General features: G+C 36.1%; 3 protein-coding genes, 1 long non-coding RNA gene and 1 pseudogene across 6 annotated transcripts; 2 read left to right on the plus strand and 3 right to left on the minus strand.

Moving 5' to 3' along the window:
- Positions 1 to 4212: 4212 nt before the first annotated feature.
- LOC108851551 (gamma-glutamyl peptidase 1) lies at positions 4213 to 5876 on the plus strand. The gene is made up of 3 exons (XM_018624998.2): positions 4213 to 4612; positions 5217 to 5546; positions 5637 to 5876. Exons 1-3 carry the CDS (start codon positions 4301 to 4303, stop codon positions 5745 to 5747), a joined length of 753 nt encoding a protein of 250 aa, XP_018480500.1. The 5' UTR covers positions 4213 to 4300; the 3' UTR covers positions 5748 to 5876.
- A 192-nt stretch (positions 5877 to 6068) lies between these two features.
- Positions 6069 to 9699, minus strand: LOC130511700 (putative cyclic nucleotide-gated ion channel 9). Of its 2 annotated transcripts, XM_057009109.1 has the most exons (7): positions 9544 to 9699; positions 9068 to 9183; positions 8338 to 8932; positions 7898 to 8110; positions 7493 to 7809; positions 7056 to 7404; positions 6069 to 6895 (listed from the first exon to the last, which is right to left on the minus strand). In XM_057009109.1, the coding sequence occupies exons 2-7, from the start codon at positions 9133 to 9135 to the stop codon at positions 6215 to 6217; spliced, it is 2223 nt and encodes a 740-aa protein (XP_056865089.1). In that variant the 5' UTR covers positions 9136 to 9183; positions 9544 to 9699; the 3' UTR covers positions 6069 to 6214. The 2 variants fall into 2 exon arrangements, with proteins under 2 accessions (XP_056865089.1, XP_056865090.1); XM_057009110.1 differs by lacking the exon at positions 9544 to 9699 and having other exon boundaries at positions 8338 to 8951.
- Positions 9700 to 13302: 3603 nt separating this feature from the next.
- On the minus strand, positions 13303 to 15382 carry LOC108851547 (probable mannose-1-phosphate guanylyltransferase 3). 2 transcript variants are annotated; one of them, XM_018624991.2, is made up of 4 exons: positions 15141 to 15382; positions 14560 to 14674; positions 14397 to 14462; positions 13303 to 14308 (listed from the first exon to the last, which is right to left on the minus strand). In XM_018624991.2, exons 2-4 carry the CDS (start codon positions 14668 to 14670, stop codon positions 13427 to 13429), a joined length of 1059 nt encoding a protein of 352 aa, XP_018480493.1. In that variant the 5' UTR covers positions 14671 to 14674; positions 15141 to 15382; the 3' UTR covers positions 13303 to 13426. The 2 variants fall into 2 exon arrangements, with proteins under 2 accessions (XP_018480493.1, XP_018480494.1); XM_018624992.2 differs by having other exon boundaries at positions 14560 to 14671; positions 15141 to 15328.
- Positions 15383 to 15914: 532 nt separating this feature from the next.
- Positions 15915 to 17745, minus strand: LOC108832893 (1-acyl-sn-glycerol-3-phosphate acyltransferase BAT2, chloroplastic-like; annotated as a pseudogene).
- Positions 17746 to 18994: 1249 nt separating this feature from the next.
- Positions 18995 to 19775, plus strand: LOC108832895 (uncharacterized). The gene is made up of 2 exons (XR_001946587.2): positions 18995 to 19412; positions 19521 to 19775. It is a non-coding gene; the product is annotated as an uncharacterized LOC108832895 (long non-coding RNA).
- Positions 19776 to 22278: the final 2503 nt, after the last annotated feature.

Below are 22278 nucleotides of genomic sequence, written 5' to 3' on the forward strand. Positions count from 1 at the left end.
ATCTGAACTACAGGGGGCCAACTTTCACTTGGTGGAACAAGAGAAAGTCTGCTCCGCTAGCAAAAAAATTGGACAGATGCTTAGTTAATGACGAATGGTATAACTGCTTTCCATCATCAGTAGCTTTCTTTGGAAGCCCAGACTTCTCGGATCATGCAGTGATCTCCATATGCCTCGAGCCTGACAGGATAAGAACCAGGAAGCCTTTCCAAATTTATAACTTTCTTTTAAAGAATCCTGATTTTCTTGTTGAGGTTTACACCAGTTGGTTCTCTTTTAATGTCACAGGTTCAGCCATGTTTCGAGTTTCCAGGAAGCTGAAGCTGCTCAAAAACATTATAAGAGAGTTTAGTCATCAAAACTATTCTGGCATTGAGAAGAAGACTGCTCAAGCGCATGACAAGCTGCTCCAAGCACAAGCGGCGATGCTGTCTTCTCCTTCTCCTACAAACGCTGTCTCTGAAGTTAATGCTCTAGAGGATTGGGAAGAATTATCGGGGGCTGAAGCTTCCTTCTTCTTTCAAAGATCAAGAATAAATTGGCTCTCTTTTGGAGATGGAAACTCCACACTGTTCCATCGTTATGCTGCTTCAAGACAGGCCTTAAATCATATTCACTTTCTTATCTCTGAGTCCGGGGAAAGAGTGGAATCTCAGGCGGGCATTCAAAAGATCTGCGTGGACTATTTTTCTGAGTTACTGGGAAGTCCTACCTCGCAACAAATGTTTGTGCAAAGCGACCTGGATACGCTATTTGATTTCACTTGCTCGACTGAACAGGTTGCTAGCTTTCAAAAAGGCTTCTCTGCGGATGATGTAAAAGAAGCGTTCTTCTCATTGCCAAAGAATAAAACGGGAGGACCGGATGGTTATTCAGCGGAATTCTTCACCTCCACGTGGCCGATCATTGGACCTGAAATCACTGATGCTGTATTAGAGTTCTTTAAATCAGGCAAGCTGCTAAAGCAATGGAATGCGGCAAATCTGGTGCTCATACCGAAGAAGACGAATGCTTCCCTGCCTACTGATTTCAGACCGATTTCCTGCCTCAACTCTGTCTATAAAGTTATATCTAGGCTCCTCGCCTCTAGACTGAAGGAAATTCTCCCGCTGATGGTCTCCAAGTCTCAATCAGCTTTCCTACCGGGTCGCCTCTTAGCAGAAAATGTGCTTCTAGCTACTGATCTTGTAAATGGTTACAACTCGCAAACCCTTTCTCCGCGGGGCATGCTGAAAGTAGACTTGAGAAAAGCGTTTGATTGCGTCAGGTGGGACTTCATCCTATCTTCCCTGCGTGCTCTTGGCATACCTGATAGCTTCGTTGGTTTGATCTCGGAGTGCCTGTCTACAGCATCCTTCTCAGTGTCAGTAAATGGTGTCTCAGGAGGGTTCTTTAAGAGCACAAAAGGGATTAGACAGGGTGACCCTTTGTCCCCTTATCTCTTCGTGCTAGCCATGGAATGTCTCTCTAGGTTGCTCAGGTCCAGATACGATGCATGCATCATTGGTTATCATCCAGGAACCGAGGAGCTCAAGATATCCCATCTCATGTTTGCGGATGATGTAATGATTTTCTTCGACGGCACTGGCAACAGCCTTCACGGAATTTCAGAGTGCCTAGACGATTTCGCCTCCTGGTCCGGCCTACATATGAACGCCACTAAGACTGAATTGTTTACTTCCGGAATCGACCAAGCAGAAACCACTGCTATCACCAGCTATGGTTTCGCTCCTGGTAAATTCCCGATCAGATACCTGGGTCTTCCCCTTATGAGTAGGAAGCTAAAAGTATCTGAGTATGCTCCTTTGATGGCCAAGCTCAACGTCAAGTTCCAGTCGTGGTCAGTCAGACTCCTCTCGTTCGCAGGACGCTTGCAATTACTAAAAACGGTTATCTTCGGAACCGTCAACTTCTGGATGTCTGCGTTCATCTTGCCCAAAACCTGTATCAAGACCATCGAGTCTCTGTGCTCTAGATTCTTGTGGTCAGGAAGCACAGATAAGAAAAGCATTGCAAAGGTAGCTTGGACTACGGTTTGTCTCCCAAAAGAAGAAGGTGGTCTCGGCCTCAGGAATTTCATCATTTGGAATCAAGTACTCTGCCTTAAATTTATTTGGATTCTCCTGTCCAAGACTCATTCTCTCTGGGCTGATTGGCACTGGAGTACTCATCTCAACGCTCAATCCTTCTGGACCATCTCTGTTTCAGACTCTGACTCTTGGACTTGGAAGAAGATACTTGCTCTTCGTCCGCTCGCGCTTCAGTTTATCAGAACCAGATTGGGAAATGGGTTAGATACTAGCTTCTGGCATGACGTATGGACTCCGTTTGGGCAGCTGATCACTCACATAGGTCCTGCGGGTCCTCGTGCTTTAAGAGTAAGAAATGAAGACTCGGTGGCGGATGCAATTAGAGGAGCCTCATGGTCACTTCCTCATCCTAGATCGCAGAGGGAAGTAGAGCTTCATGTCTATCTTACCACCATATCTCTTCCATTAGAGACTGACATTAGAGATCATTATGAATGGATGACTGGTGATGTTTCTTCTTGTTTTTTCAGGTCCTCTGCAACCTGGGAAATTCTAAGGCCTAGGGAAGATCCTAAAGATTGGTTCGATGTGGTTTGGTTCAAAGGAGCAATCCCCAAGCTGAGCTTTACAATGTGGATAGCAAACTATGATAGACTACCTACTAGGGCTAGGCTTGCGGCTTGGGGAATGCCCATCTCGCCTTTATGCCCGTTCTGCTCCCGGCATGACGAGACTAGGGACCATCTACTACTCTCCTGCGACTTCAGTGTTGACGTTTGGAGAGAGCTTCTACTGCGTTGTCACCCTCCTACAACAGCGATTACCAATTGGTCTGAGCTGCTGTCTTGGATCAGAAGCTCTTCATCTCCCAAGCTCACTCTCTTGAGGAAGCTAACTACTCAATCTGTCATTTACCATCTATGGAAGCAGAGAAATAACCTTGTGCACAATCAAATCTCTATCCCCGCTTCTACTGTTTTTCGAGACATAGATAGAGAGGTTAGGAATATTATCTCTGCTAGAAGGTTAAGGAAGAAGTTTAGATCCCTAATGACCTTATGACTTAGTTGAGGTCTAGCTAGCAATTCTCTCTTGTACTCATCTTGTTTTTTCTTTCTTTTTGCCAAGATGATGCAGATCATACGATCTTCTTGTAAAATCAACTTTTCATTCTATGATATTTACAGTTTAGCAAAAAAAAAAAAAAAAGAGAAGACAATAAATACCGGCGTTAGTGACGCCGCGTTGCTTACGACTTGCAAATTATATAATGGTTATGGTCAGAACTCAAGAAGAGCGGTAATACATTTTTCACCAAGTTCAATACTTATAATTATTTGTCAAAAGCGTGCAAAGGTAAAAATATACTCACTCCATTTCGAATTATTTGTCATTTTAGAGTAGAATTTTCGTTTCAAAATAAGTATCGTTTTCGGTTTTCAATGCAAAATTTATTGAAAATATTTTTTGCTATATTTTTCTATTAGTTGATATATGGTTAGATGTATTGGTAATAATATTTTTATTTTGAAAATATATAAAATTAAATGTTTTTTTAATTTGTGTGTATAAACTTAGAACGATAAATAATATGAAACGGAGAGAGTATAAAAAAGAATAAACTAGTTTCAAATTCCAATTCCAACTACATAAGAAAATTACAAGCCCCTCATCAAAATAAATTCCTATTCTAGACGTTTATTTATATAATTTCGAAAAAATGATGACCTAGTATAATTTCTAAGGTATTTTATTTTCGCCATCACACAGAAGTAACTAATTCTCTAGATTTCATGCCATTTCTCAAAAAAAAAAACTAATTCTCTAGATTTCTTTTAAGGAAAAACAAAATACACGAGAATGAGATACGATAAGATAATATAAACATATAACTGATTGTGGCAGGGGAATCATTCTAATACAAAATAGTCTATAAATTTTATTGTTGTCAGCAATCAGTGTAATATATTTATACTCTGTAAAAATACAATCAATGTAATATTAATATAATGATGTCCTCTTGACTTCAATAATGCGTGATTCATGTCTGGACATGGTCCACAACGGTTAGGAAGCTGTCCAAGTAACAATAATATTTCATAAAACGTGTAACATTAAAAACCAAGTTGATGGGTCGACCAAGTCCAATCTCATTATAAATACACACACACTTACGTGTTTCTCCTCCATTGCTCCTTGTCTCCCTCTCTCTCTCCTTATCTCTCTCACGTAATCAACTTCTCTTTGTGTTTATTCAGCCGGTAAAAGAAATGGTTGACCAGAAGAAGTTCGCTCTGTTTCTAGCGACTCCTGATTCAGAGTTCGTTAAGAAAGCATACGGAGGGTACCACAACGTGTTCGTGGAGACATTCGGAGACGAAGGAGAGCAGTGGGACTCGTTTAGGGTCGTGGAAGGCGAGTTCCCCGACGAGAAAGATCTTGAGAAGTACGATGGTTTCGTTATCAGTGGAAGCTCTCATGATTCTTTTGAGAATGATGAGTGGATCCTTAAGCTATGTGAGATCGTCAAGAAACTTGATGAGATGAAGAAGAAAGTTCTTGGCATCTGCTTCGGTCACCAGGTTTATCTTCTTCTTCCTAATTATTAGTTTATTATCACTTGTTTTATTTTTATTTATAATTTTTTTGTTCAACACTTAAATTCATAACTAGTGGTTTTGAATTGAACCTGTTAGACGAATGAAGTAGTAAGGGATTCAAATCATTCAATAAGTGATAACATGACAATTAAGATTTATTAATATCTACTAATGAAATAGCAAGGACAGACTCATCACTTGGTATAATGTTTCTGAATTGACAAGTGAAATTATACTCCTTTGTATAATTTTTCAATTAGTGGGTGAGATACTTACAAATGAAAGAATTGATTTGGGGGATAGAATTCTTAGATCACCTAATATAAAATTATAATTTTATAGATTGGGGTCTCACAGGGAAAATTTATTATTCGAATAAAAATAATTTAACATGATTGGAACTTTGATCCAAAATTCCTAATTATTGGAAAGAAAAAAAAATTAGGAATGAATAGTAGTGAAGTATTCAATAAGCATGACAACAATGGTTAGGATCTACTAGTACCAAACACACTTTCCACTTAATATAATGTGTTCGACTGTGATTATAAGATTCCTCTAATCATTAAAATCTAAATTCCTTTAGATCATAGCCAGAGTAAGAGGAGGAACAGTTGGAAGAGCAAGGAAGGGACCAGAGCTTACACTTGGAAAAATAACCATCGTCAAGGATGCAATCACACCAGGAAGTTACTTCGGAGATGAGATTCCAGACAGCATATCCATCATAAAACTACACCAGGACGAAGTGTTGGTGTTGCCGGAAGGAGCCAAAGTACTAGCTTATTCAGACAAGTACGAGGTGGAGATGTTCTCCATAGAAGATCATTTGTTCTGTATTCAAGGACATCCCGAGTATAACAAAGAGATTCTCTTCGAGATCGTAGATCGTGTTCTTCGTCTTGGCTTCATCAAGGTTTGCTTTATTATATAATGATCATCTTATAACGTAACAATGAGAATAAAATGTGGTATGTATCTGACGAGTTATGAGTTACTTTTGCAGCAAGAAATGGCTGATGTGGCAAAGGCATCGATGGATAATAAGGGAGCTGACAGGAAACTTTTGGAGACGATTTGCAAGAACTTCCTCAAAGGCAGAGTTCCAGCTAACTAGTTGTTTCACTCCCAAGTTATCTATTTGTCTCCTGTTATATTGGAAACATTTATGGATTTATGATCTTTGCATTATTATTCCTAATCAATGTATAACCTATTAATTAATCTCAAGCGTGACATTTATTTATGTTTTGTTTAGTTGAATCTTCCATGTTTTACATTTCTTGATCATTGGTCTAAACAGAATGAACAGAAACATAACCATATCAAAGGACAATGAGATACTTGGCAGTTACTTTGGAGACTTAGGTCCATATCATATGCCATCTCTTGATGAACTTGCAATCTACTTCGTCTTAACATTTTCACAAATCAAAAATAATCAATTTAAGTTACCACTTCTTTTCTTAGTGCTGGAATGAATACAAATCGAACGATAAGTAAAAAATGAATAAACTTCAATCTGAGTCAAAAGCAACTTTATATGTAGTTAATGTAAAATATAGTCAGCATCTTTGTTTTTTTTCAAGGATCATCAGCAGAGAAATCAGGTTCAGAAGGTTTCTGAAACTTCACAAGCTCTTTGGTAGACTTTGCTGCAATACGGTTCTGGTGAACTTTACGAAGTGCATTCGCTGCAAACTTTGACGCCAAGAACGTAGCTCTAATGCTAGCAACATGCCCTTCTCCTTCTCCTTCCTCCTCTTCTTCTTCCTTCTTAAGCTGCTCAAGTTTCTTCTTCTTCACGTACCGTCTCCACGCAGCTTGTATGAAGATAGCAGCCCAAGTCCTCCACTGCTGCGAGTAGAATCTAAAAGTATGCTGAACCTGCCTGCTGTGCAGTCTCCTGAACTGGCTCGCCACGAACTTGAGCTCATCTGCTATCAAAGCAAACGCTTCCACTTCGGTTAAAGCCTTTGCGGTTCTTGTGGAGGAAGGTAGGTTGGAGCCGGATTTGGGATCAAGCGCCCACGTCAGAAGCTCTTCCCCGCAGAAGTCTCCTTCTTTGAGCAAACTACGGTTGAAGAAACCGCTTCTCCCACCATCCGTCGTCACACTCTCTAGCCGGCCACGGATTATGAAGAGCATCTCGTTGACAGGGTCACCTTCCCGGACCAGGTAAGAGTTCTCCGTGTATAGACACGGCTTCAACCTCTCGCATATTGCATCGAGCAGCCTCTCTTCCATATTCTCAAACAGAGGAACCTGTTCATAAACAAGATGGTTTTGGTTACATTGATTAGTGTTAGAAGAGAGTCTCTGTCTAATAAAGAAGGTTTGCCAAAACGGCATCACTTTGTCAAAGCTTCTTTACCAGAGAGAGACTCTCTTCTAATCTTCCAAAAAAGTTAAGATTCAAACTTACCCTCCGGACCAAAGCTAGACAGAGATGACGTTTGATGTCTCTTCTCAGATCCTTTGGGAGGTTCTGAACCAGATTCTCTTCATCAACACCGCGCGTCTCCAACCACTTGTACTGGTCATAACGTCTGACCCGTTCTCTCAGGTCAGGTGGAAGCATCCGGTGATGCATCCACTGCTCCGAGTCACGCTTCTTCACCCTCATCTCCTCGAGACGGATCGTAAGAGACTGGAGATAAGTCTGCATGTTACCAATGAGGAGAGCAAAGAGAAGAAGCCCAGCAACAGCAAGTGCTATGGAGAATATGATCTCTCCAGGGTACGTGCTTGTCTGAAGCCCTTGACCGAGAGTGCTGCATGCATTAGAGAGACATCAAACAAAGTTACTAACGAAAACAAAGAGAGAGACATCGTCATAATCAAACACAGACGTTACGTTACCTGAGATTCTGAAGTCCCCACCACAGACAGAAGAAGTATTTAGCTACAAAGCTCTCAGACGAGACAATGCCAGAGGACAGTGCTCTCAAGTAGATTCCGAAATCAAAAGGAGGATTGTCGCCATCAGTGACATTGACAGGACAGCTTTTCTGGAGAACAGACTCTTTGATTCCGTTCCAAGCAGCATAACCGACCATGTTTTCGTTACCGCAAAACAAAAAGTTTCTGGTGCAGTTCGGTCTTTGATCAAAGCAAGCCTTCTTCCAGCAACCGTTGACGCGTTCTAAAGCCAGTAAGTACCATAACGCCCCAACCATCTGATAAAATTAAAAAAAAAAAAGGTAAAAGAGTTATAATCAGTTATATGAACCATAAAAAAAAAAGGAAAAAAGTATAGTAACTGACGTGACTAGCAAGCATGTAGAGTAGCAAGTAATAAGCAGCACCAGCCCAAGCTGTCTCAGCAAACACCCCAGCTGTTCTCTTTAGCTCTTGGCTTAAGGGATAGATCCGAATAAACCGCGGAATGTACTGTACTAGGATGATGGAACGTAACGCTTGCTTTGTCGCCAACACACTCCCTCCTGTAGATGTGTACAGAAACCTCCAAACTGCAATCTGGAACCACCACAACAACAACAACAACAAAAATGACATAAACTAGTCATCACTTTAATTCAATATGAAGCATGTGTACAAAATATTGCTTCAACTCGGCATTGACAGTAAAAAATCGGTTTAGACGCCCGCCTAATCAATAAAAACTATAAAGTGCATAGTTACCGCCTAGCGATTTTTTGAACAGTGATATGAAGCAATAAAATTGTTTTTTGTGGTATTATTACCTGTGGAAGTGGAAGAACAGAGAGGAAGTCAACGATGAAGAACTGCTGCAGATACCGTTTAGCTATCTGCGCAGGGTCGATCACAAGCTCTCCTCTCCCAAAAACCCTCGAAGAAGGGGCGACGAAAGCTGTCCTAAACTGGAGAGCCATGCGGAAAAGATAAAACGCATCGATGAACGTCCTCAGCGTCGTCGCTATGATAGCCAACCCCCGGTCGATGCCGATACACTTGTCGCTGTCGTTAATAAACGGAAGGTACAGGAAGAGAGGGTCCACCGAGACGGCGAGGATGCAGGAAGTGACGAAGAGCTTGTTGCACAGCAAAAGGAACTTGTCCTGCGGATCGAATATCTTCCTCTCTGATACTTTGAGATCTTCGGGGAAGACTGCTCGCGAGACGCCGAGACCGATTGATCTTCCTAGAGACCAGAGACCTTTGGAGCCTCTTCTAAAACCTTTCTTAAACGAACCAGAAGATGCATTGTTGTTACCCTGAACACTACCACCAACACGTGGTGGTCCTTGGAGATTGAGTGTGCATCTGTTGAGACCTGCTTCAGCACCCTGAGAGTATCTAGAATCCATACTATCCAACCTGTGGAGAACAAAAGAAACTAAAGAAAGGCTTTAACTTTCAAAAACAAAAAAAAATTGAAAGGATAACAACACAAGAAAGATGTCTGAAACTAGTTCTTTTGTCCGAAACAATTTAAAAAACTAAGTTATATACCTTACGAACTTCTCGCGTTGGCCACTGATAACTTGTGATTTCACTGATGTTTTGACACAGTCGAACATGCTTTTTTTCCCCTGTGACTCAACTCATGAATCCCACAAGTGCAGAACCTGCTTTCTCGCAAATATAAAATGAATAAAAATAAATCATTAAAAAGTCCAGATATAAAGAAAGCACCAAACATGTGATGTTTAATGTTGTTTCCAGAATTTCTGTCAGAAATCATTGGTATGAATCATGGTTTGTTTTTTAAAGCCAGGCAATAGAGTATAAGAACATTCATCCATTGTCGTTGACCTAAAATTCCAAATTGACTGAAAATTCAAAACCTTTAAATCGAAACATCTATAAAGGCATACGAAAAATCATCACTTTATATATATAAAGACGAGTTCTTTAGCATCAAAACGGTGTAAGAAGTACACAATCAAAGATCATTACACAGAGTAATAGGGAGTTGTAATGAATACCGAAGAAGAAGTAAGAGGGTATGAAGAAGTTGCAGGCTGAGATGAAGACGATGAAGAAGAAGAAGAAAGCGAAGGACTTTGGTGGAAGGAGACGAAGTCGTTTCAGACAAAAGAGATTTTATACTTAAAAAAAAAATTGGATATTTGAGAAGAAAAGTGAGAAACTGTCTCTCCGTGCCGCCCGGGTCGGGTCCACCCCACCCCTCTTACTTACTGCCGTCCCATCTCTTTCTAATTCTTTTTGCGTTAGTTAGTTAATTATAAAATCAATTAGTTAACCGTACTTATTATTCTTTTTATTTGCTTTTACATCGAGTATTCTTAAATATTTACACACAAAACATAATAACTTTGCTGTAGAAAACTGTCTGAAGAATAAAAACAGGTTGCAAATTATTCTCGTACTAAATTTTGATCCGCCCTTCAAAGGGCGGGTATATTTTTGTTTTACATTTTTTTAGAAATTTTAATTTCATGTTTGTGTATTTTTTGTAAATCATATTTGTATTTTCTGTGATCATATTTGTGTAAATATTATTTTTTAAAAAGTTCAGTAAAAGATTTTGATAGTTATATTGAATTTGTGATTTTTCATAACTATAAACACTTCTATCATAGTCATTTCATATATTAATTGTACTTTATTTCTAACAGCTATAAATTTTTATTTTTCTTAAATAACAAAGTAATATTATTTTTGATCCACGTTTTCAAAGTGCAAATTTATTTGCCGAAACAAATTAAATTTATTGAATATAAATTATATTTCTGACTATTTATTTACATTTAAATGTTACAAAGAAAGCATTATATATGTGAATATTATAATAGGTTTAACGTTTTAATAAAAATAATTTTGATGATGAAATATATAATCAGGTTTAAATAAAATCAGAATATTGTGGTATTTATTAGCATTTTGAATTATTCACGCAATTAAATATTCGTACTCGAAAAACCAATATAGAATCGATCCCATAAGTCTATGCCTCGAATCTGATTATATTGGACCTATATATTAAAATATTAATTTATTATATTTATCCAAATTTTGCTAAATTTAATTTATGATATAGTTTTAGTATATTTTCATATACGATATGAATCCACGGCACCAGTGGTAAATCTAGTGATCTACATTGAATTCAGCTTAGAATTTGAATTAAATTATAAAATTTCTATTTAGAAATCCCATACGATTAAAAATCCATCAAATTTTCATTTATCCGTGATTTTTGTAATGGTTGACCCGAAAAATTGAGATAATTTAATTATCTTTTAATTATTTAATTTCATGATAATTATTATTTATCGGCAAAATCCTAATTTTGTAGATATATTAGTTAGATAAATTTGTATTTCATGAATTGAAATAAAAATCTAATTATTTTTATTTTATATTAACTTTTTCAATGGTAAATAATATTATATTAATTATTTATTTTATTAAAAGGTCAGGGTTAGTAAATATAAAGCATAAACTTAGATTTTAAATATTAGTAGTCATAATAGTAAGAATAAAGGTGGTTATTAATTTGGATTAATTAATGTATTATTGTTGATTAATAACATATATTTTCCGTAACAAAATGTGCATATATTTTCAAAAAAAAAGTGATGTAATTATTTTACATATTCAAATCGATATATATCAACAATTTATTTGTACATTTTCATAAATGTTGCAGTTATGGATCTTAGAATATAGGAATTAAAGGAAAACAGTTATAAAATATTTGTTTTTTTAATAAGCCCCAACCATTATGGAGTTAAAAACTGGTTACAAAATATTTATTTAGATCCAGTTATAGAATATATGGTTTTTTATTGTGGAAAAAATAGTTGTTGGACATAACCCCATATCAATTGGACATGTTGAAGAATTAATAGTATTGACTAGCTTTTGACCCGCGCTTTCAAAGCGCGGGTTTATTTTCCTTTATTTTTTTTTTTTAAATTGACAAATATTTAGTAAATGTCATATTTTTATATATTTTTTTTTATAAAAGACTTAAGCTTTTTTATTTTTCTTTATCGTGTTTCATTTTAAAAGAGTATAGGCCAGAACACAATACTCGGACCCGAAGAACCAACCCGAAACCGACCCGAAAATCAGGGTCCCGAACCCGATCAGACCCGGGGTAAATATCTGAATGAGTTCTAAATTGCTATATCCGAAGAACCGGTCCCGAATCCGACCCGAACCGAAAACCAAATGAGTACCCGAAGATATCCGAAATATATCTAAAAATATATGTTATAATTATATTTATAATTATTTTAATTTTTTAATTAATTTTATAAGTTAACTATAGTAGTTATTTTCGGTAATTTTGAGTATTTTTGGATAAAATATGATAGTTTAGATAAAAATTTACCCAAAAAACTGTATAAAATGTATATTTTTGGTTACTATTGAATAATTTGGATACAAAAATTTGAACCGAATCAGATACTTTGGTTACTTTAAGTACAAATAACCGAACCCGTTAGATACTTTGGTTATTTGGTTATTTTGCAGGTTCTTATGCATGAGAACCGAACCCACCCGGACCCGGAAAGACCCCACTCGAACCCAACCCGAAATTTTATAATACCCGAATGAGGTTTAATTTCAAAACTCGAATGGGGTTTAATTTTAAAACCCGAAAAACTCGATATCCGAAAGAACCAATCCGTACCAGAATGGGTATCCGAACGTCCAGGTCTAATGAGTATTTATGTTTAGAAAATTAAACTTTATTTTTAATGAATTAAGTTGGTATAACTCTGATATATTAATTTTATTATGTGGTTAATTTTTTAATAACAAAAAAATATACTTTTAATAAAGATTTATACTTTTCAATGAAAAAAATCAAATTTTTTTATGAATGCTTAAATTATATTAAAAATAAAAAAACATAATAATTAAGTTATTAATTTTTGTTCACTACACAAAATATTAAGAATGGTTGAAAATAAATTATTTGAATTAGGGAAAAAATAAGAATTGGATCTGATTTCTTAATCAGCCCAAATGGCCCAAGAGAGATGATGTGGGTAGTGGGCTGGATCTAAAAAAATATGACCCAATAAAAATGTGTTATTAATATTACTTGATTGCCCTTAATGAAATAAACAATGTGAGTTAAAGAAAGGGTATGTTTAGTAAAAAATCCAAATGTGCTTGTACTTTAATAGTATAGATTTCCACATGTACTTTTGAAAGAAAGAAAACCTTTTAGCTAGACATTATATTATTTAATTTGAGATTATAATATCTAACTTTTCCATTTTGAAAACATACATGCGTTGTAGTTTTTATGTAGTTTGGCAACTTACCTAATTCAGATTCAAGTATGACAGATTTCATACCGAAACAGAATGTTTCCTTAATTATTCTTACATCGGCCAACTGTATAACTTACAAGGAATTTTGTATTTTAATCAGTTTAATGATGAATTCTATAAAATGATTCGGATTAGCACAAATACTGGAAAAAATAAAGGAAGAAAAAGATGCGTAAGAGTACAAGACATGTGACTCTGCGAGGCCATAACAAAATAGAAAAGCCTAAATTTTATTTTTAAACAATAAACTTACATTCTCTTCAACATAAACATTCACAAATCTGAGCATATATTTTTGTGGTGTCTGAGTTATATATGAAGCAGCTAAACACTAAGCTGTATGCCTGTACACTTTGAATTTATGAATACTTGTTACTCATACTCAATTTGATATTAGAGAGGTTAACAAATACGTTGAAAAGAATGTTAAACCGAATGAGAGCAAGTTGATCAAACATAATATAAAATCATACTACAAGAAGAGCTAATCAAAGAAAAAAATGAGGTTTCAAATAACATTATAATAATAAATAGGATGGAATCACACTTTCTAGACGATCTCTGGTTTAGCAGACATTTGTATAACCTCAGCATCAGCAACGTGAACATCTTTCCCAAGAACCGTTACGTCAGCCACACGAGCCCAGCTTCCAACGGTCGAGTCCCACCCCACGATACTATCAGACACACAAGCATGTTCCTTGATCCTCACGCCTCTCATCACAGTGCAACCAAACAGCCTCACGCCCGGTTCAATCACGCATCCCGGACCGATCACCACGTCAGGCCCTATCAAGCATCTTTCTCCAATAACCGCTGTCTCATCCACCATAACATTCCCTAATATGTGATCTCCCGACGCTAAAAGCTCCCCCGGCGCGTTCTTTCTCAGATAGTCGAGATACATTCTCTGCCCTGTCAAGTAATCTCTCGGCTGACCTATGTCCATCCAGAAACCTGGCAGCACCATGGCGTAAAGCTTTTTCTCCGAGGCGATCTTGGGGAATATCTCTTTCTCTATCGACGTCCGTCTCAGCTCGATCCTGTCGAGCACGGACGGGTTCAAGAGGTATATCCCAGCGTTGATCTTGTCCCCCACGAAATGTTTCGGTTTCTCGACGAAACTCTCGACTCTTGCTTTTGCTTCTTTCTCCATAACAACCACGCCGTACTTTGAAGGATCATCTACTTTGGTCACCATGATGGAAGCTTCGGCGCCGTGGCTCTTGTGGAACTGGATCATCTCGAGGAGTGGGTATTCGCAGATGACGTCGCTGTTCAGCACGAAGAAGGGTGTGCCTGATTCGTCGTCGAGGAGCTTGTCACGAGCCAGAGCGAGAGGCCCTGCTGTCCCTAGGGGTTCGGTTTCTTGGGAGAAGGTGATCTTCATCTCCAGCTTCTTCTCGTATTCTTTCACAAAATTCAACATCACCTTTTAAATTAAAATAAAAAAACACAATGTGAGTCAATCATTATGCCACAGGGTAAATAATAATGAAACAATAAGGTAGTAATAGTACCTCTGGTTGTTGTTGGTTGATAGCTAATACAACTTCAGTAACTCCAGCAGCTTTTAGTGCTTCAATCTATTTTAATCAATCATCAACCAAAAAAGTATATGATCAGAGAATGAATGAATGCATCATAATGAGAAGAAGAAGAAGCTACCACCAACACATTTACCTGATGCAAAATCATGGGCTTGTTACCAAAATCAACAAGAGGTTTTGGCATGCTGAATGTAAGAGGTCTCAATCGAGTTCCGAATCCTCCTACTAGAATTACAGCCTTCATTCTTCTACAGATATAATGTAGTAGTAATCAACAAGAATTGTGCAACATGGTATTACTACCTATATATATTTTCTGGAAAAAAAAGGAAAATCTTCAATCTCTTTAAAAACTTTATAAGAACAAAACACAAAAGCCGGGTCAGCCTTAGTCTAGTGGCTAAGTGGCATCCAAGGCACCGGGGTTCGACTCCATCTTCAGGGGTTCCTGGGTGTGAGATTTCCCCAAGTGGCAAAAAAAAAAAGAAAAAAAACAAAAAAAAAAAAAAAAAAAAAAAAAAAACAAAACACAAAAACAAAAGAAATCTCTTTGAATCAACTATATCTATATACATTTAACAGGCAGGAAACTTCTTATCACGATCAAGAAACAACGATGTAAATGAATAAGGATCTATAAGGGAAGAGAAGACTATGCGTTTCTTTTTTTTTTTTTGAGAAAATGAGACTATGCGTTTCTTGCAACAGACTTACACGAAGTTTTTGAAGATGTTCTTTTTACAGATCTGAAACTAGGCGAATGTAGGTATATCCCTGTCTGTCGACTGGTTTGACACTGATAAGTGAAGAATGGTGGAAGGAGACGGAAGTCGTTTCAGAATTCAGACAGAGAGAGATTAGATTTTTCTTTAGAAGAAAACTGAAACTGCTGTCTCCGTGCAGTCCGAGTGGGGTCCACACGGTCTTACTTATTACCGTCTCATCTCTCTAATTCTTTTCCATGAGTCAGTCAATAGAAGAATTATCAATAAGTCAACAACTCTAAATATTATTTTTATTGGTTTACATACATATATAACGTTTTCAAAAATTTATGCACAAAAATAAAATAAAAAGTTTGCTTTTCAATAGAGTCTGAGAAAACAGGTTACAAATTAAATTGTTTAGTTATTCTTCACATGTACTTTTATTTAAAAAAAACAAACCGTTAGAAATTATTTATTTAATTTGAGATTATGATATCTAAGTTTTCCATTTTGAAAAGATACATGCTTTGTAGCTTTTATGTAGTTTGGCAACTTGCCCAATTCAGATTCAAGTATGACAGATTTTATATCAAAAGTAGAATGTTTTCTTAATTATTCTTTCATCGGCCAACTGTATAAAATTATAAGGAATTTTGTATTTTAGTCAGTTTAATGAAAAATGATTCGTAATTAGCACAAATATTGAGGGAAAAAAAAAAGAAAAGAAGAAAAAGAGGTGCAAGAGTATAAGACCTCTGACTCCTGTGAGGCCAAAACAAAATAGAAAAGCCTAATTTTATTTTTAAAACAATAATTCCGAACATGTTTTGTTCTTCCACATGTAAAAATTGACATAGCCTTTCTCATTGTTCATCAGAGCCACTGATTAAAAAAAACAAGTAAAAACAAACGTTTCAGCTCAAGAGATTCATAGAATCCGCTATCTTGTTCCTGGCCTCGTCACAAAGAACATCAGCTTTGCTTCCGTATATCGGCTTGTGGATGATCACTCTGACATTCCCATGATTCAGTATACCTTCACTACCCGTAGGCATGATCTTCCCTGTTCCCATCAGCGTTATTGGCACTACTGGAACTCCTGTCTTAGCTGCTACCGTAAACGCACCTTTCTGTAATATATCAAGTTTTCAAGAAAGACAAGCGTCTCTTATGTGACTCCCTCTTAAACACAATAACCAAAGAAACTTGAGCGAGATTATGTGTTTACCTTGAAAGCACCTAACCGACCATCCTTACTCCGCGTTCCTTCCGGGAAGAAAAACACAGATGCTCCCTTCTTCACTAGCTCCATGCATCGTTTCAAGCAATCCTATAATACAATGCCACAAAAAGAGTTATGAGTTTTTTTTTAAAACAGAAACACTTGAAGATTAGAGTGAGTGAGGGAAGAAGCATGCATACCACTTGGCTTCTTGGGTCCATCCGCTTCAAGGGAACAACGCCCATCATGGACATGGCCCAACCGATGACAGGAATAACGAATATCCCCGTCTTGCTGATGAACTTATAGCTTTGGCCAAGGCTGAGAAGCGTGTATATATCCAGAAAACTCTGGTGGTTTGAAACATAAACACAAGGAGTGTCGGATGACGGCAGATTCTCCAAGCCTTGGATCTCGGTTTTGTAGAACGGGTAGATGCTTATGGAAGCCCAGAGTTTAGCTATAAAGTGATGGAACTTTCTCCTGTAGCGGTCAAAGAGAAGTACAAAAGGATGGCCAATAATCATCAGGACGATGAGAACGATGGCGGAGACGCCAGCGACGAGGCAAAAGCATATCCCTCTGAGTCTTGAGCTCAACTTAATCTCTGCACTTCAAAGTTCAAAGACAAAAGAAAAGGATTAATTGTGTTATTGAAAACAAAAGAAGAACAAGAGGTTGTTGTAATACAGCCCAAAGCAGAGAGAGAAGTTGTACCTGGTTCTGGATAAGTAGTAGATTCAGGGGTTGCAGCAGCTCCTGAAAGATCCGACCTCACACTTAATAACCTCCGTGAGTTCTTCTTATCACGAACTTTGAAAGGGTTACATCTTATAGAGCATTGTACACCAACACTACGCCTTGTTTCCCCTCTCTGAGCAGCTAAAGAAGAAGCAACAAAAGTTTGAGTCTTTACATAGAACAAAGCAGACGCAACAAGAAACCAATCTTGATTGATTCCTACCATGAAGGGAAGTAGTACTCAAGCTCGAAACACGACCAAAGAAACATCCTTTACTGATCGGAATCTGAAGTTCATAAGAGTAAGAGAGCTTAAAGTTTGAAACTTTCATTGTCAACTAAAAAAAGCCCATCACTTTCTCAATGAGACTAACGAAGTTATCCCGATTGAATTACAAGAACTTACCCGAATCAACGATGACTGTGATGAACAGATTGGTTTACTATAATCTGAGAACATAACATAATTAAGAAGAACAGAGTTATTATCTCCCGATTTAATTTACAGGAAAATGAATCTAGGAAGAAGTAGGGAAGAGTTTGGCGGGCATACATGGAGGAGGAGGATGTGAAGAGATGATGCCCCGAGCAGAAGCGACATCCATGGCGGAATCTCTCGAGAGCTAAAACATCCGTGAGATTTGCTCATGTTTTATCTCTCATCATCCTTCTCATGCTTTTATCTTCTTATATTCGTTGCTCCGCTGTTTTTACTTTTTGTATATAAACTGTGTGTCGTTTCAAAGAGATAAAGCAGCGGGTTGCGTTTTTCTGTTTGTGAGACGAACTGCGTGCCGTTTGTTACTGAATATACAAGGCCTTAATTATGTCATGTCACTGAATAAATAGCCCCACTGAATAATTATTTTGATGTTTGTAAGGATTTCAGGCTTTGGGCCTTATATATTAATATAATTTGACGGGAAAAAAAATAGCCCTTCTAATGTCATAGAGGTATCTAGATGAGGTTATTTTTTTTTCTTTTTTTTTGTCAAGACGGAGTTCTTCTAAATAATTTTTGTAAAGATTAAAAGCAGAGAATGAAGGGTATTTCTCTAATTAAACTTGGAAATTCTGTGAGAAATTCATAGATATATTTGTCTTCTTGCAAGTAGCATAAATTTTAAAATAGAAATTAGATATGTTGTATCAAAATACTAATATTGTTTTTGTTTAAGAATTCCTCTAAGGTTTAATTATGCAATTAGAGTTTTTCTTAGTCCATTGTATAGTTAACGTTGTTTAGATATTTTCAGTTTCGTTTCCTAGTTGAAATTTTTAAAAACGTTCTGTTTATCTCTCGAGAGCTAAAACATCCGTGAGATCTGCTCATGTTTATCTCTCGAGAGCTAAAACATCCGTGAGATCTGCTCATGTTTATCTCTCATCATCTTCTCATGCTTTTATCTTCTTGTATTCGTTGCCCCGCTGTTTTTACCTTTTGTATATAAACTGTGTGTCGTTTTAAGGAGATAAAGCGGCGGGTTGCGTTTTTCTGTTTGTGAGACGAACTGCGTGCCGTTTGTTATACAAGGCCTTATGTAAATTGAAATTCACTGAATAAATAGCCCACTAAAGTTAGATGGGGTTCTTTTTTTTTTCTTTTGTCAATTAGATGGGATTCTTCTTTTTTTAGATGGTTCTTCTGAATAATTCCTTTTTAAGATTAAAAGCAGAGAATGAAGGGTCTCTAATGAAACTTGGAAATTCTGTGAGAAATTCATAGATATACTTGTCTCTTGCAAGTAGCATAAATTTATTATTTATAAAATAGAAATTAGATATAGAAATATATTGTATCAAAATACTAATATTCTTTTGTTAGAGAATTACTAATTATGTAATAGAGTTTCTCTTAGTCCATCTATTTATATAAAAGAGGGTTTCCTTCCCTCCTGTTGCGCCACGTAGGACGAGAGGTCATTAATTCGAAGTCTAAGGAGATGACATGTGTTTGTGTCTGTTAAGTGTTATTAGGCTTAAGTTCAGATTATGTTTTCGGCCCAGAAACTCTGCTATGCTCTAACCCTAATATAATCTGACGACGCTTTCTCTCCTCTGCGTTTTCGACAAATCTCACCCATTACTCCTCATTTACTTCCATCCTTTAATTCAATCTTAATGAGAGAACCTAGATCCTTTCACCTTCCTTTTGCTCCTCATGTTATATAAACCTTCTCCTCGAATCTCACCTCGATCCATTTTCGACAACCTCCATTCAGCCAAATCAAGCAATGGCACTGAAATCTGATCAAATCTCCGGCAAGTTTTAGTTCCAGTGGGCCCTACATTTTAACGACATCTCAGGTCCTCAAGGTTACTGCTTCTCTACTCTCTGTTTTAGTGTCTGGCTAATCTTTTCAATTGTTATTGTCATCTCTCATGGATGGTTAAATTAATTATCTTTTCTGTCTTTTCTTTTAGTTATGAGCTGGAAAGCTGAAACCCTTACGATGTCCTCCCCTGCTAAACTCTGCTGCGGCCAAGTTTTCTCCAAGAAATATCTCACTTTCTCAGGCCCTTTGCCTAATTACTTTTACTGGGAAATATAGGCGTTTCCCTTTTCTTTTTGAAACGGATGTATGAGTCTCAGATGAATTATGTCATCTTGGCTGTTTTTATCTCAACAACTTTATATCGTAATTGGTTAAGTTTCAATAAAAAAAATTATTTTTTTTGTATTAATTGCCAGCCTAGCGTAGAAGCCAAAGGCCAAGTTGATATTCTCATCTTTAGTGCACTTTGTACAGAAAGATCATATTCCACACAAATCTATAATTGGAGTTAGTCGTCTGAGCTAGGAGTTTCTAATCTCCCTGTTATTTTTATCGTATGAAGTGATAATCTTTTATCATAATTTTTGTCGCCAGACCAATTCGTTAGAGGGGATTTAGATTCTATATGGAACCATAACCAAAACTCAGTATCGTTTCTTTAACTGATTATCATTTTGATTCGGAAACATTGTAGCCTTTTTGTGACTAACAAATAGACAATGTTGAAGAAGCCAAGCAGTTCAACTTCTAAGTCTGAATGAAACAGCTCATTAGTTTTTGTACTGAGTTTACAGTGGAAATATATAAAAGGTTATGATCATATTTATGATTAGTTTATTTACCCATTGTCATAGTTTAATCTCTTAGTTCAATTCTGTATAACACTACAATTCATTGTCTTTTCAGTTGTACTTCGATTAAACTGAGCAAGTTATCCTTTCATGCCTATTTGTCTATTATTTATATGATATTTAGAGTGGCTCAATGCGTTTGTATACATATAATTTTTAATTAGTTACTCCCAACATCGTTCAATTTTTACAAGTCACTTTTTTCACCAAATACAAGTTATTTATTTGTAAACTTCAGTTTCCCTTATCGTTCAAATGTTACTAAAAGAAGGCTTTTTTTATACCAACAACTTTTCCGGTCATATATTTAAGGGTCAATTTGCTTAATAATCATAGCAGCATCATATATGAAGAATATAGCCATGCATGAAAAGTTGTGTCAATTTGGTATATAATTAGACAACGCTCTCCTTTCTTGCGCGTGAGAAATAATTAAAACAACGCTCAATATCATACTATACTATATTTGTCCAATATATAGTACAAAACAATTATTTTATAATAACAACCATTATGAAGTGCATGAAAAAATAAAAAGGCTAAAAAAGATGAAAGGTTTGTAGAGAGTAAACTATACCCTAAACCCAAACTATATACCCTAAACCCAAACTCCAAACCCAAACCATATACACTAAACCCTAAACTCAAACCATATACCCTAAACCCAAACCCTAAACCCAAACCATATACCCAAACACTAAACCCTAAACCCAAACCATATACCCAAACACTAAACCCTAAACCCAAACCATATAGCATAAACCCAAATCTTAGACCCTAAACCCAAATCATATATCCTAAACTTTAACCCTAAACCATAAACCCAAACTCTCAACCCTAAACCCAAACCATATACTATAAACCAAAACCCTAAACCCAAATCATATACCCAAACCATATACCCTAAACCCAAACCCTAATCATAAACCCTAAACCCAAACCTTTATTCATTTCGTGACTATACTATACGTATTATTGTATAGAATACTCGACACACCCACAAACTTTATATATATGAAATTCTCTAAAATTTCTTTAGATAGAGAGATGATGAGTGGCGACAATGTTGGAGAACAAAACAATGCAACTGATCAAGTAATGAGTAAGAAGAATCATGAAGCAGAGAAGGAGATATAAATTACAAAAGAAGAGAAAAAGAAATTTATCAAATCATACTGTAATTTAAAATAGTATGGATTCAAAATTGCGATCATGAAATATTATATAAAATTTATAAAATATATGTTTGTTTTGAAATTTTCAAAACATATTATGTGTAGAAAAAGATTTATTTTTATTATATAAACAACAAAATTGTACAATTGTTTTTACAGATATTGAAAGCAACTAAAAATTGAAGGGGAAACCATATTTATAAAAAAAAAGAAAAAAGAAAAAAATCCATTCAAGGACAATATGGCAAATATTACACAAATATCATAGCCTTTGCTTTGCTATGTACATATGCTTCATTTAAATCCTACAATGTATATGTGATCAAATTTCCCTATATTTAAAACCCAATGAATAGAATAACTTATAACGCTTTAAACGCAGTCTCAAAGTAAAAAAATCAAAGAAACCTTATATTAATGGAGCTAATTTTGTATTCTCTAAAAATAAAAAATAATTAATGAAGGTTACTGTCATTTTAGTTCAAACCGAAAATATCTATTAGAAATAACAATATGATCTCAAAATTCTTTACATTATTTTTTTGTTTATAATATAATTTTATATAATGATTTAAATGCTTCATAAATTAATAAAATAGTTTTTATTATAACTTCCTGCCCGTAGGGCGGGCCGACCCTATTGTATATATAGTTAACCTTATTTGGATATTTTCAGTTTCGTTTCCTAGTTGAAATTTTAAAAACGTTCTGATATTAAATCAAGATCCCAAAAGCAACATAACGCAAATAATTATTGCTAAAAAGATTTGGAACCTTAACAATCTTGAAAAAGAAAACACAAGAACAGAATAAAAAAAACAAATCTTGCTAAAAAGATTGAAAACGATAATTAAACGCTACATTCTCTCGATCAATGCCT

The sequence above is a fragment of the Raphanus sativus genome, chromosome 4 (genome assembly GCF_000801105.2).
Source record: "Raphanus sativus cultivar WK10039 chromosome 4, ASM80110v3, whole genome shotgun sequence".
NCBI classification, from domain to species: domain Eukaryota; kingdom Viridiplantae; phylum Streptophyta; class Magnoliopsida; order Brassicales; family Brassicaceae; genus Raphanus; species Raphanus sativus.